Source organism: Canis lupus, chromosome 1, assembly GCF_003254725.2.
Source record: "Canis lupus dingo isolate Sandy chromosome 1, ASM325472v2, whole genome shotgun sequence".
NCBI classification, from domain to species: domain Eukaryota; kingdom Metazoa; phylum Chordata; class Mammalia; order Carnivora; family Canidae; genus Canis; species Canis lupus.
In genome coordinates this window covers 44,878,023-44,893,480 of record NC_064243.1, presented here as the reverse complement: position 1 = coordinate 44,893,480, position 15,458 = coordinate 44,878,023, and the positions used below count along the sequence as shown (strand labels likewise).

General features: G+C 45.0%; 1 protein-coding gene across 2 annotated transcripts in view; it reads right to left on the bottom strand.

The window, feature by feature from the left end:
• Positions 1-15,458, bottom strand: part of TIAM2 (TIAM Rac1 associated GEF 2) — a 130,707-nt gene that overhangs the window by 98,364 nt on the left and 16,885 nt on the right. Inside the window, exons 2-4 of one of the 2 annotated variants that reach the window (XM_049113827.1) lie at positions 7,767-7,876; positions 5,527-6,219; positions 5,077-5,457 (exon numbers count right to left, since the gene is read on the bottom strand). In XM_049113827.1, the coding sequence (XP_048969784.1) occupies positions 5,077-5,457; positions 5,527-6,213 (1,068 nt within the window). In that variant the 5' untranslated portion in view covers positions 6,214-6,219; positions 7,767-7,876. Of the gene's footprint in view, positions 1-4,620; positions 4,955-5,076; positions 5,458-5,526; positions 6,220-7,766; positions 7,877-15,458 lie in introns of those variants that run through there. The other variant, XM_025422592.3, reaches the window with a different exon arrangement.

Here is a 15,458-nt window from a genome sequence, read left to right as displayed (position 1 = left end):
CATCCAGTGGAGTCAATGCTTACAGACATAAACAAAATACTACTGACTCTCCTTAATCTAACCAATGTTGAGCATCAAGAAATTAGCTAGTTAAAAAAAAAAAAAATTAGCTAGTATATTTAAAACACATCAGTGAAGGTTTTCTAGGCTGACATTTCTTTGCTAACTATGAATAATCGGTGTCTTCCTGGAAGGAAGACTCCTTGCAGTCTGTCTTCCACCCGGATCCTTTTAAAGTTAAGGCAGAAAATCTCTAGCTCCAGGGTCAAGATGGGTAAGGAATAGGCACCGGGATGTTGTTAGGTGTCGTTATGCACACTTTTCGTCTGCCCAAAACACGGTCTCCAGCTTCTGCCTACCTCTACTTTAACCAAGACTTGAAGATCTCTAGCATTTATTTTCCTTCTTCAGATAGTAAAAACCATATACCTCAGACTGGGATTCTTGATCTACAAGAAGTTTTTGCTAGTAACTGTTGTTTTTCATAAGTAGTTTTGGGTTTTTTTGTTGTTGTTTTTACTTATTTTGGGAATTTCTTCTGTAAAATATATTCATTTACTCATATCTTCTTATTCGAACATCTATTTTATTCCAGGCATTGGGGATACCAAGGACATGACTCTTAACTTTAATGTGTACTACAACATAAAAATCAGACCCAAACAGCTCTAAATAAAATAATATTCATATAATAATAGTTGCCCCCCTATTAGACTACAATGCAGTGAGCACTCTGACCAGGCACAGAGCTGAAAACATGGACTGTTTCCTCATTTAGAGGAAGACAAATCTATTTATTTAAGAAAAAAAACTCTCATATAGGCCATTCACTGGTAAACATCAATTACTACATTTTTCAGCAGAACGTGAGCCTAACTAAAGACTCAAAAGACACTAACATTCCAAATTTAGAGCTTAGATTAAGGTAAGCCTGCAGAGTGGTGCTAAGTACACACATCTATCAACTCAGCTGCTAGAGGGCTTTCCATTATATTGCTTTACCCATTAAAGTAAAAATGAGGGGAAACTGAGTCAAGGACCACTGACCAAAGGCCATATTTTAAATATTGCGCTGTGTGGAGGGGTTTCCCTTTCAGAAACTCAATCCAGAAATCCAGTAGCAAGTATCTGCTATCTTTTGTAGGAAAATCATCAACTGGAGAGTGCTTCCAAATAGCCAGGGGAAATAAACAACTGAGCCCCAAGCACAGCTATTACTAACAAAAATATTATTTTCTACTTGTGTTTACACTATGTCCCATAGTTATATTTATTTATACACATATGCTTATGCAAGAACAGAGCAAATAAGCCAGCTGTGGTGAGTCACTTAGAGAAGAACCTTTCAAAAAAGTTTTAAGATATTTTTAATTGTCATTTTATTGCTCTTCAAAAACACCTAAGAGGTGAAGGAATACTTCTCATTTAGCTAGCATTTACATCATTTCAGCTATGAATATGACTCTGACTCATAGCCACGAAACACTGGGATGCCTCTGATACCCAGCAAGAGCTATAATGGAGTGTTTCAAAACAAGCCAAACCCTGCCAGAGAAAGACGCTCAGGTGCCAAACTTAAATGTGACCTAAAAACGTTCCTGACAGTGTTTCTCATAAGAGAGTCTTCCAGTTGTAGTGTTGACTTTTAAATGTTCCACCATAGCAGAGCATGACAGACTTTCCTCTGTATGAAATGGGAAATCATTGCATTTTAGCATTTATAACTGGTTCTGAGACATAGATGTGTACTTTTCCAGTTCCTAATACATTTCTAAGGCTTTCTATCAAGAATCCTAATAGCCAGTGACTGATTTTCAGGGTAACAGGAATGAATGAATGGACATCCATTCCTAAATCAGCTCAGCTAGATTTCTTGATCAGCATGCTATGGGTGTGAAACTAAGGAACCAGGTCACACACGTACACAAAGCAGTCTGATTTCCATTTCTCAGCAACTGGATAATCATAAGCAATGGATAACGTACCATCAGGACCAGGGCCCTACAGCAAAGATAAGAGAGGGACTCAAGAGACATCAGTGACTCTCGGGAGCTAAAAGAAAACTAATCGTCACCATTCCTCACTTTCTAGGAAAATATACCAAATTCACACCTGGAAATTCTTCACATGCCTTTCATCAGAGAGCCTGTGAAGTCTAGAATTAAGACAGAGAGCCCAAAGGCCAGGATCTCTGCATCCTGAATCTCCTCTGTCAATGCTACCCACCAAAGATGCCTGCCCTCCCCCATTCCTTCTCCCCTCCCCCCACTCCTCTTCCTCAGAGTTAGGCATGGCCATGTGACTTGCTTTGACCAATAAATGTGAACAGAAGTGAAATGTGGAAGCTTTAAAAGCCAACACACTGGGCAGCCCAGGTGGCTCAGCAGTTTAGCACTGCCTTCGGCCCAGGACCTGGTCCTGTAGACCCAGGATCAAGTCCCATGTCGGGCTCCCTGCGTGAAGCCTGCTTCCCCCTCTGCCTGTGTCTCTGCCTCTCTTTCTTTCTCTCTCTCTCTCGAATAAATAAATAAAATCTTAAAAAAAAAAAAAAAAAGCCAACATATGATTTCCTTTCTCCTTCTGCTATCACAGCTTGAGGTATTCCAAATGGAACTGCTCTGTGGACCTGCGGTCCCAAAGAGGAACAATGAAGACCAGGGTGACAACATGGGAAAGAAAGAAGTTTTGCTTGTGCTAACCCTCAGAGATCTGAGAGCTTTTTATTACTTCAGCATAACCCAGCCCACCCTGACAGAACTGAAAGTTCACCCAGGACAGGAACAAGGACTTACAGTGCAGCCCAATGATATGAAGAGTTTATTGTCATCAAACACACACTACTTGCTAGCACATGTTGTGTCTCTCTCTCTCTGTCTCTGATTAGTGTCATATTCTTTTTCAGTTGTGTATTTTTCCTTACTAATGTATCTGCTTTTAGGGCCTAACTTACCCTACTGGTTGAAAGCCCTTAAAGAAAAAAAAAAAAAAAAATGTTGCTCTTTTTATATCATTTTTTTAAAAAGTCAAAACAAGTAACTCTGTCCATCATGGTAAGGGGTTTCTGGACCTTAACCCTGCTGACAGACAGAAGTTTGGGTGTGTGTGAGAGAATATGCATTCATTTGGAGCCATGTTATAAAGTCAGAATTTCTGTTCCCATGCATTGACTACATTTTTAAGGATCTAAACCTGATCTTTGCCATGAATTGTGCAAGGATTTCAAAGGAGGGAGAAAAAAAAAAATGACCAACAAAAGTGGCGTACTCACCAGAAAAATTCATCTTGCTCACATTTATAGATTATCAATTGTGGCAACATAAGCAAAACTAAAAAGCTGCCTTCATAGGACACTTTTTAAAAAATCCAAAGCAGTTTAACATTCAAAAATCCCAAAGCAATTCTTCGTAGTTATCAACAATATCCTGCCCATGTGGCTAAGTGGAAAATGTTTAGGTACGAGGTTTAGCAGAAATGGTGTTGGCCCTGGCTTCTCCACCAACCAGCCCCGCGCCTTCAGGGAGGACTCTCAAATTCCTTACGCCTTACTTTCTTCATTTTTAAAATGAGGGGGAAGTCCTCCCCAGCTTTCAAAATTCGGATTCTTTGATCGTATAAGCAGTCTCTTATTAATTCCACAGGCTTACAAACCATCCAGAGCAAAGCCTCTGGATGATGCAGACTTGAAGGCGGTCACCTCACCCAGGGGCAGTGAGGAGGGCCTGAACGGGACAGAACATGGTCAATACACCATGGTACTGGTCAGCTGTTAGCTCAACTGAACCTGAACGCACTCAGCAGAGTGGTGTGTAAGCCAGGCCACAAACACAGAGGAGAAACATAGTCTCTACAAACAAGAGATGTACAATAACTGGCTCAATGCCAGGATCAGCGCGGGGTCACAGAAAACGACGGCTACACGAGTCAGCATGAAAACACGTGAATCAGAGGCATGAAAGCGGTCAGTGTGGGACTGCAGCCTCAGAGAAAGCAGGAGCTACTTTCCCCCATCAGGGATCAACGTCTGTCAGATGTCTGGGACACAGGACCCGTGAGAAAAGGTCTAATTTCCACCGGGCAGTGGTTTAAGAGAAAGAAGTGATGAGTAAGGAGTCCGAAAATTACTACATGTGGGGATGTGAAGAGTTGGGCAGCAGGATGGGGATCGTCTGCTCTTGATCTCTGGGTAAAGGGCGAGCCAAAGGCAACAAAGCACAACATCGGAGAGGTGGTGGTGGTGTACCTCATGCCTAAGGAGGAAATAACTAACAGTTTTACAGGCCTGAAACAAATCTACTCAGGGAAGTCATACTTTTTCACCCCAAATCACTATAAAATTCTGTAATTACCTATCTATGGCGGATACAGTGCAGTGTTAGTAGAGACAAACTGCCCGCTCAAGTTCTCGTGACATATTGTGCAAGTTAAGGGGAAAAAAAAAAGAAAAGAAAGAAAAAGAAAAAGCTTTCTTCCTTCTACAGATAACTAAAAGCAGAAACAAACAAAACAGAAAAGTCAAGAGCCAAAGAGCTAAAAACCTATCAGCTGCCGCGAGTTGCCTAAAAAGGCAACCCCCTTCCTGGCGACGAAGCCACTTCGCTTCCCCCCGTTACCACTTTATACATCATCGTCGTGTACAGGCATCACCGTCCGCACGACTCTTGTTTGGTCAGACACTCTCGTATTGTTGCTGTCACATGTCCTCGGGTGCAAGAGGTCTTCAAAAGTGTTTGCCATCGCCTTAGAAGGCAGTGAGATTGTACATTGTACAGACCTTTCTTTTTTTTTTTGATGTCTCCAAAAAAAAAAGTTAATTTCCCCAAAGTAGCATCAGGTTCAGGAAGGCCCCTCATCCCCGAAAATAACGACAGCCCCTCTCCTTTTTGCTCAGGCTTTTAAAGAATAAGCTCTAGGGAAATTGTCGGGCGGCCAGCTCGTCGGGGCACTCCCCGGAGCCCGGTGCTTGCTGGGGGCGGCGCCCGCACAGGACGCGCGCGGAGGGGCTGCGGCAGGCGGCGTCGGCCCCGGCCCACGGCCCGCGCGCTCTGTGACGACCGACCGGCCGCCGCGCGCACCCACCTGCAGCTTCCTCTTCTTCCGGGACAGGCTTCCGGTCCAGTCGCTGATGCGGCGCATGCGCGCCTTGAGCGTGTCCTTCCGGGCCGCGTCCTCGGTCAGGGCCTTGGGCCGGCGGCAGGGGAGCGTGAGGGACGCGTAGGGCGCGGGGTCCCGGCGCTCCACCCAGGACGGCACGTCCATGTCCGAGGCGAACGCCACGCGGTGGCTGAGGCCGGCGTGCGCGCCCGCGAAGTCGTGGGGCAGCCGCAGGCCCGCGGGCGCCAGGCGGGCGCCGGGCCCGAGCTCCCGGAGCGAGGACAGGGACGAGCTCTGCTGCAGGGGCCTGGGGGCCGCGGGCGCGCCGGCCGGGCAGGGGCCCTCGGCCTCGCCGGCCTCGCCGGCCTCGCCGGCCTCGCCCGCCTCGCCCGCCTCCCCCGCCTCGCCGGCCTCCTCGCCCGCCTCCTCGCCCGCGGCGCCCCAGGGGGAGTCGTACCAGGACGACTCGGAGCTCAGCGAGCTGCCCTTGCTGGAGCGCGGCCGCGAGTGCGGGTCGGGCGGCGAGCCGGGCCCGGGGCCCAGGGCGGGCGAGTAGCGCAGCAGGCGCACCGGGCCGCCCGCATCCCCCGGGGCCGCCGCGCCGTGCGGGCCGCCGCTGTGGAACTCCACCCGCAGGCAGCCGTCCAGCCGCCCCAGCGTCTTGATGAGCACCCGGGGGCTCCCGCGGCCCTCGCCCGCCGGCCGCGGGGCGGCCACGTGCCCGTTGCAGTCGGCCGGGCCCGCGCGCTGGCGCCCCACGCGGTGGCAGCCGTTGCCCGCGGCCGGGGCGGGGGCCGGGGCCGAGGCAGGGGCCGGGGCGGGGGCTGGGGCGCTCGTCCTGTGCTTGGCGGACGCGCCGCCCTTGGGGCCTTTGCACGCGGGCCCGCCGGGTCTCGAGGCGTAGGGCTGGCTGCTCTTAAAGTGCGAAAGGCAGCTTCTGGCCAGGGACCTGGACTTGTAGCCGGCTCCGCTGCTTCCGTGACCCCACCCGTGCAGCGACTTGTCATCCTTTGCGTGAATGCTGCGGATTTTCAGGGAGCAAGGCTTCGGCTTAGCACCGGCAAGCGTGTTGCAATGATTTTTAGATCCTTGAAGGGTGTACTGGCTCTCGGAGTTCCCCATTTTAACCTAGATTAAGAACAGTAGCGTCAGTAAGAAACATGACCCAAGTGACATTCCATTAGGACAGAAGTTTCTTTCTTTATATATATATATATTCACGAGAGAGAGAGAGAAAGAGGAACAGACACAGAGGCAGAAGCAGGCTCCATGCAGGGAGCCCGACGTGGGACTCGATCCCGGGTCTCCAGGATCACGCCCTGGGCTGAAGGCGGTGCTAAACCGCTTCAGCCACCAGGGCTGCCCAGGACGGAATTTCCTAAAAACAAAACAAAAGCTCCACACATGGCAAAAAGAACCAAACAACTTCTTTTCTGTGTCTCACGGAACTCAAGAGAAGTAGGGACAGAAGTGACCTACTGAATTGGCTCTCTCTGTGCCATGCGGGTCATCAACCAAGTAGACCGGGTTCATGTCCAGGTGCTAGTTGCTTTATTTTTTTTTTTTTAATTTTTATTTATTTATTTATGATAGTCACAGAGAGAGAGGCAGAGGGAGAAGCAGGCTCCATGCACCGGGAGCCCGACGTGGGATTCGATCCCGGGTCTCCAGGATCGCGCCCTGGGCCAAAGGCAGGCGCCAAACCGCTGCGCCACCCAGGGATCCCCTAGTTGCTTTAAACACATAATGGGTTGCATGATATTAGTCCAAAAGTTGAACAGGCATAAAAACCAGCTTAAAGCTGAGGCCTCCTTCAGGCTTGGTGCTGAGAGGTTCTGAATAAATGACTCTTGAACAGAAACTTGAGAGGAAAGCATCTTTGCTCTGGCACTCCGATAGTCTGATTTTCCAGTGATCAGAGAAAGATTTTCATTCTACACAAACTACTGGAAGAGCTAATGCCACACCCCAGTATAAGAGACTACTGCTCAAAATCACATTTTTAATGACATGGGTCAGGGTACCACACTCTGTAGGAGCTTTGATATATATATATCACACAGAGTAGGAACACCACAAAACCAGTCCCCCAAAATGAGGCTGAGATGAAAACAGGGGTGGGGGTAGAGAATAAAAGCTCTCATTTGGGGAAGAAAGACATCTTAATAAAACGTAATAAAAATAAAAAAGGCTTCTCTAAAGCCTTTAAGGGTCCTCATTTTAGAACATAGGGAGGGAAAAAAAATGGAAGCTGACTTCTCAGAATGCGGATATCTGAAAAAAAAAAATAGATTCTTTTCATTCCTTTTAAAACCCCACTTTGTTCAATAAGTCTATTACTTAAGCCAAACATGCAAGTCAAAATTTTAGCCAAAACCTCCCCCTTGAGTTTTTCATCCTAACCAGTATAGATCACTGTTTGAGGCAAGTTGGAGGTCCTGTTTCCAGGTCCATTTCAAAATACATTTAGTAGGTTTTTAATTTTAATTCTTTGACATCTAAGAATGTACAGCCACAAAACAAAAGTCAAATGGATTGACTTTTCTTTGGTGGGAGTTAGCAAGCACATTTTTAAACAAAACAAAACAAAATAACCTGATCAAATAATCAAACGTACTTACTACCTCACAGTCTTGCCACTTGACATGAACCACGACTCATTGAGATGGCTTTACCTGAAGTCTAGTCTGTGCTCTGAGGGAGACTAACAGTCAGTAGACTTTACGTGGTCCTAGGACAAGGCAGCATGGTTCACAAGAGGGGGAAGTGAGTCCACGAAATGAGCCTGAAAAACAGAAATACCAGAAAACCGTCAAGCATTTTACGCCAAGCTCCCAAGAGGTAAAAACAAAGGTTTCGTATAGATTATACCAAGAAACAATCAGTGTCCAGAATCAGTGTCAGAATAATAAATGAAATGTCTGTGAACTGCCTGATTCATCAGAGGTGTTGGAAGATATAAAGGAAGCTAGAACTGCCCATCCAATCTTGTAAAGGCCATTAACACACAGTCTGTAGTCAAATGCATGCCTTTGTTTCAGGGGAGGGCAGGTGAAGGCAGTGGCATGAGTCACGGCTCATCTGTCACCACCATTAGGAAAATAACTTGCAGACTCTGCACACAGACACCACCGCAGGAGCATCATCCCGAAAGGACAACAGTATATTGTTCTCTATTTTGACTCAGTGGCAAACGAAACCCAAAATGTAGAATCACAGTGAAATAGTCCTTGGATGAAATAACTTCTCTTATAGAGGTTGACCCCATTAAAAGTTTACCTCCAGCATATGTTTGGGTCTTTCTGCACAAGAAGCAGAGCAAGAGGTCCACCTTGGAGGGTAAGATGACAGGCTAGGAGAGCTGCCAACTGGCCATGCTCAACCCCAGAATACAAAGCCTGAATTTTCTCTGAAGACAAGGAGAGCAGAGCTGGGTGGGTTCAGTTGTGATTTTTACCCACTCAAAAAAAAAAAATTGTATTTGTAACTGTGTTAAAATATGCATATCATAAAACTTACCATCTTAGCCATTTTGACGTATACAGTGAATGTCAGATACATTTGCGCTGTTACACAATCTCCAAAACTTCTTTACCTCACAAAACTAAACCTCTGTACCCATTAAACAACTCAACAACAACTCCTCAGTCCTCTCCTCTCAGCCCTGGCATCCACCATTCTACTTTCTGTCTCCATGAATTTGATACTCTAGGTATCTCATGTAAGTAGAATCACACAGCATTTGTCTTTTTGTAAAGGCCGTATTTCATTTAGTACAATGACTTCAAGGTTCATCCATGTTACAGCTTATGTCAGAACTTCCTTCCTTTTTAAAGCTGCGTCATATTCTATTATATGTATGTACCATATTTTGTTCATCGACTTATCCATCAGTGGATTCTCCAATTGCTTTCCACCTGCTGGCCACTGTGAATAATGCTGCTGATACAAACATCTCAAGACCCTGCTCAGTCCTTTGGGGTATATACCCAGAAGTGGAATTGCTGGCTCATATGGTAATTCTACATTTATATTTTGAGGAACCACCACACTGTTCTCCATAGCAGCTGTACCACTTCAACATCCTTACCAACAGCGTATAGATTCCAATTTCTCCACACTGTCATCTGGGTTTTTTGGTGGTGGCCGTCTATGAATATGAGATGACACTTTAGTGCGGTTTCAGGGTGCATTTCTCTAATGACTAGTGATGTTGACCACCCTTTTATGTGCTTGCAGGCCATTCATATAGCTTCTTTGAAGGGTTCAATGGTGACTTTTATTTATTTTCAATGGTGACTTTTAAAGTTAATGAAGCACTGACACAAAAGAGAGAACAGCCACTGGCTGACATGCCACTAAAACATGGCCCCTGTGACCACTCTGACCCCAGAGCTGGATCACAAGAACGCTTTTTTTTTTTTTTTTTGAAGGGGGGTGGGGCAGAGGGAGAAGGGGAGAGAAAATCCTGACCAGGCTCCCTACACGGCTCAGAGCCCAACATGGGGCTCGATCTCACAACTCTGAGATCATGACCTGATCCAAAATCAAGAGTCCGACACTTCACCGACTGAGATACCCAGGCACCCCAAGAACCCACACCTTTTAAAAACTCAAAATCTGAGTGATCAGGATTTTCTCAGCTACATCTTAACTTAAGGAACTAGAAGTGGCCAGGGTTGCTCCTGTGCCACCCCTGAGACCTCTCCCACTAGCTGATTGCAGGGAGCTTTGGTGCTTTTTTTTTTTTTTTAAAGATTTATTTATTTATTCATGAAAGACAGAGAGAGAGAGAGAGAGAGAGAGAGAGAGGCAGAGACACAGGCAGAGGGAGAAGCAGGCTCCCCGCAGGGAGCCCAATGTGGGACTCAATCCTGGATCCTGGGATCACACACTGAGCCGAAGGCAGATGCTCAACCACTGAGCCACCCAGGCATCTGGCCTCGGTGCTTAATGACTTTCCTCCAAACCAAAACCCAGTGATGACCCCAGAGGTGAAAGGCTCCAGGGTCACTCGCCCACGGCCACCTGCTCCATCAGGCCCTTCTGATCTGAAAGACACCTGCCTGAACAGCAGCCCACAGAGCATTGGCGTCAAGTTCTCCACAAAACTTCCACCAAGAGGCCCCCTTTGTCAGCAGCCCAAGAACACACAAGAGCCAGAATTCAAAGCTGCGGAATGGCTCCAGGGTGGAAGCTGAATCCCCAGCAGCAGATTATAAGCTCAATTCCTCTTACTACCTTTGAAATGAAGTAGCTTAATTTTTGTGTCATACTACAGTTCAGAAACACAGCCCTGGACCCTATCCTTTACAAGACACTGTCCACCCAAGGCCTGTAGCTTCAGGGCTCATTCAATACACACCTGTTGAACTAAATGAAACCACCATCACATGGTAGAAGGTTGACTTGACCACAGACAGAACAGGAATCATTCGCAACTGGGTCTGGCCCAAAGACATACAGATATGCCCACGAGGACCTTTTGATAACAAACACAACACTCCCTAGAGAAAAGCAAAAGGGAGATGACATGGGGGACGGGTGGGGGGCAGAGAACAATGTGCATTGTTGCATATGGTAATGCTTACCAGATGTTTAACATCTCCAGCCAATCCTGGCAAAATAAAACCTGCCTTAAACGAGAAGAATTTATTCAATATTTATGAGGAATTTATTGACAAGAAGGGTAATCTCTGAGGGAAACAATGATCCCTCAGGAGTTTGGCAAATTGAACAGACACTTATCCGTCATGCTTCAGTTGTAATTTTTGTCTGGAGAAGAAAGAATAAATAGGCCAAGTGTTCAGCACCTCTGACTCCTTTTCTAAGGGAAGTTTACGGTATTCAAGTTAAAAATTTTCTTTGTTGACAGAGAGGGGACTGAAAATACTGAAACAACAGAACCCTGTGAACTTTTTTAAAAAAGAGAAGTAGTAGTTCAAAGCCCCCAGTCTCTTTAGACAGAAAAAATACATATTAGGTATACTAACCTGTATTAATACATATTAGGAATACTACCATGTAGTAACATGTATTAGGTATGGTAACCTACAGTTTATGTTATTAGGTATGCTAATATGCATCCAGGCCCCCAGCTGATTGACAGAGAATTTAATGAAGTCATTCTATCATAAAGGATATGGTGCAAAGATTGTGTGTACCTAGCAAATGTTGTATGTTGCATAAACACTTTTTTATAATAATTCTTTTATTTATTGGGTAATAAAATATTGCAATTTTTAAAATGGACCACAATCTCATGAACCTAAAAGAAAAATAAAAGTCCTTGTCTTTTGCTTTCTGCATTCCCTTCCAATACCCAATCATAAACATGCCATGTAGCTTTTTAAGCTGAAATCACAAATAAGAATGATGCTTTTTCTTGTTAAAACTGTGATCAAGGGACACCTGGGTGGCTCAGTAGTTGAGCATCTGCATTCGGCTCAGGGCGTGATCCAGATCCAGGATTGAGTCCCGCATGGGGCTACCTGCAGGGAGCCTGCTTCTCCTTCTGCCTGTGTCTCTGCCTCTATGTGTTTCTCATGAATAAATAAATAAATATTTTTTAAAAACAAAACAAAAAAAAAGCTGTGATCAATTACCACCCCAGAAGTGTCAAGTGTGAAGGAATTCACAAATGTCACTACAATCCCAACAGCCCCTGGGACCTACTGAAATCCACAGTGAACCATCTTTCAGGGGGAAATTCAAGATTTGCCTTTCCTTCATTTGCCTTGAGCTCGGGCTTATACTGATAAGTTAGATTCCCAAAGTGTCCATTTCCATGTAGCGGCAAGTTTACAGCGGAGGAAAGGCTGCTTTGTCTCTGGCCTGGGTCAGCTGCTCAGAAGGAGCAAATAAAGAGGAATATGAGGCCAGATGGGAGAAGATGACCAGGGTCGAATAGGGACAGCAAGCATAACAGAGGCACTGCACAAAAGCAGATTTATGGCTGGGCAAGGTTGTGAGGGAAACTCAGGTTCTACCACCAGGCGACACCAACAAGGCTTCTCATGTAATTCCAGAGAGCTTTTCATACTGAAATAGGAACCTCATCCTTCTCCAAGGCCAACATTCTAGGTAGTGATAAGAACTAAGAAAAAAGAGGAGACTAGGACTAGCCATCATTAACGGTAACAACATCTACTTGATTTCCTTTATTTGTGCGTGGGAGGTTGGAGAGTTGAAACTTCATTCATTAAAAAGACAAATCTCAGAATCTTACTCTAGTTTATGTCAGAGAATGGGTTGTAGACCCGTTTCCATCTCTTAAATAGCAATGAGTCTTTGGGCAAATTACTTACACTCTCTGAATCTCATTTCCCCCCACTTACAACTTGAGGATAAAAATATCTACCCTAGTTAACTCCCAGAGTGAGACGAGTGTGAAAATATACATAAAATTACCTTAAAAATTGGGAAACACAAATCTATAGTACTATTACTAGTTTTTAGTTATAAGTATAATTTTGGATACTATGATACCAAATCTTAGTCTGTTCCAGATATTTTGTTAATTATCATATGTTTATATACATAAATTTGGAATCCTATGAATCCTGCTAGCACTTTTCTGATTTTTATCAATTCTCCAAATTATAACAGCATATAAAAGTACCTAATGTGTCAAGGTCTGCCAAATGTCAACAAAAACAATGACACAAGCTACGTACTTATGTTATTAGACAGTCATGACAGAAAATGTACAAAAATAACTTAAGTGCTCACTGAACAACTGGTATGACTTTAAAGTAGTCATTCTAGAGATGCCTGGGTGGTTTAGTGGTTGAGCGTCTGCCTTTGACTCAGGTCGTGATCTCGGGGTTCTGGGATGGAGTCCCGCGTTAGGCTCCCTACAAGGAGCCTGCTTCTCTCTCTGCCTCTGTCTCTCATGAATAAATAAAATTAAAAAAAAAAAAAAACAAAAAAAAAGCAGTCATTCTCAACACCATGTCAGTTTGGGCCCCACAGGGACATTTGGTAGCATCTGGAGACATTTCCCATGGTCACAACTGGGGTCATGACATCCAGGGGGTGGAATTCAGGGATGCTGCTAAACATCCTACTGTCCACAGGATGGCTTCCATGTATTACCTGTGTCAATAGTGTTGAGGCTGAGAAACCCTGCCTTCAAATTTTACTGTCTTATAAAAATGGCTAAAATACAAGAACATGCCTAAAAATCTGAAACAAATGTATTCATCTCTGCCAGGATCCAAACTCAGTAACAAGTGCTATAAATATTGCCCAAACCTGCTTCTCTTATTCTGAGTCAATGAACTACACTCAGAATTTGAGAACTGAATGCCATGACTCAAAGGAGCTCATTACTAATCACAAGACTTGAACCCAATTTGTAAAAGAGGCAGGCGAAAGAAGAATCTGGTCTCCATAGGAATAATGCTTAGGAAGAGTAATCCTAACAAAATAAAGTGGGCAGAAAGCAAGCTGCTGTTAAGGCCTCAAAAGCTAAACATCCATTGTGGAACACTATCGGTTCTATTTCAAGTCAGCAGGGCCCCTTCCAAATGCATATTCACAGATGAATGGACAAACCAATCTGTACCTTGGAATGCCGAGGACAAGCATGGCTGGTGTTAGGAGGGGAGCAGGTAATAAATTCCACAGAAACAATAGCCTGGCTTTTGTACCGTTCATCACCTAAGGAAGCCAATTTATCACAAGGAGGGTCTCTACACTCACACCTGTTTTATAACAAATTCTAACATCCACAGCATTGCTTTAAAAATGTTTGTTCAACTATGGGTCATGAAATTCATTTAATGAATCAATGATCAATATTTTTTTAAAAAATAGAACAGAAAAGAAATAGAGCAGAGCTTAGGGTAAAATAGAAAAAATATTGAGAAGCACATGGAAGCAAAGGCAAAAACTGTTTTATGAAATTAAATTCTCAGGGCACCTGGGTGGTTTGTTTCGTCAGTTCAGCATTTGCCTTTGGCTCAGGTCAGGTCTCCGGGTCCTGAGATCGAGCCCTGCATCGGGCTCCCTAATGGGCAGGGAGTCTGCTTCTCCCCCTCCCCATGCCTCTCCCCCTGCTCCTGCTCTCTCTCTCAAATAAGTAAATAAAATCTTTAAAATAAATAAATAAATTCTCATGTGTGCTTGTATATTTGCCTGTATCCTGAACTGTGAAGAACAATCATTTCCTCTTCATGGTCAAAAAAAAAAAAAAAAGGTGTGAAAAATAATGACATAAAACTATGCATAGCAGCTGAATGGCACATCCATTTTAGTAAGACCCAAAGACAAAGTCTAGAGAGTCAAAATATTTGCTAAATCACTGCCCCAGGTAAACACTTGAGCTAAAGACAGGAAGAGATGAGGAGCAGTCATGGGCAGTGTGCAATCCTGGGCCCCACAAGTCAGGCACATGGTGCTCATTCTCCTTCATTCTACAACTTAAGAGAAATTTTCAATGGATGTTCAAATTCTTCAGAGGAAAATTAAAAATTACCCACCAGGGGCATCCGGGTGGCTCAGGTGGTAAAGCATCTGCAGTCGACTCAGGTCATGATCTTGGGGTCCTGGGATCGAACCACAAGTCAGGCTCCCTGCTCAGTGGGGAGCCTGCTTCTCCCTCTCCCTCTGCTCCATGATTGGTGCTCTCTCACTCTCTCTCTCAAATAAGTAAAATCTTAAAAAAAAAAAAAAAATACCTCCCAAAAAAGTTAAATGAAGACCTGAGTCTTGAAGGATGAGTGGGATTTTGTTAGATGAAAACAGAAAAGAGGGCCCTCCAAAGAAAAGAGGAGTTTCTAAGACTGGGCACTCTGTGACAGTGTGCGAGTCCCCAAGTGATTGAATGGAGAAAGACCCTAGCTTGTTCAGGAAAAACTGATCAAGGGCAGCAGGGCCTGACCACTGGTGTCAGGGACAATGTTCAGAGGAGAAGGAGGTAGGAGAAGAGGAGGAGAGAGGCTGGGGAGGGAGTGTTGACACTCATTAGCCCATCCCCCCTTTCCCCACTGTCCCAGAGGCACCACAGTGCGAGCTGCTTCCTAGGGACACTTGAGAATACAGTCTGGAAGGAGCCCACTGTAGTCCACACCTCGAAGATCAGTGTTGGGGCAGCTCTGGCAAAGGAAGAAAAACTTCTTAGCGCTGGCAGAAACTTGGAAGTTCAAGTGATGTGAAGACTTCTACTCACCACTCAATATGGATTTGGAGACCCTCCTACACATCCCCCCCCCCCCCCCCCCCCGTCCCCCTCCGGGATTATAAGAGAAACAAAAGGGAGGGATGATCTGATCCCATCCCTAAAAGGACTTATCAGCTTGGGCAAGGAGGGGCTAATTACCAACACTAACGGTTTGGAGAATCAATAAGCAAGTTTATGACAA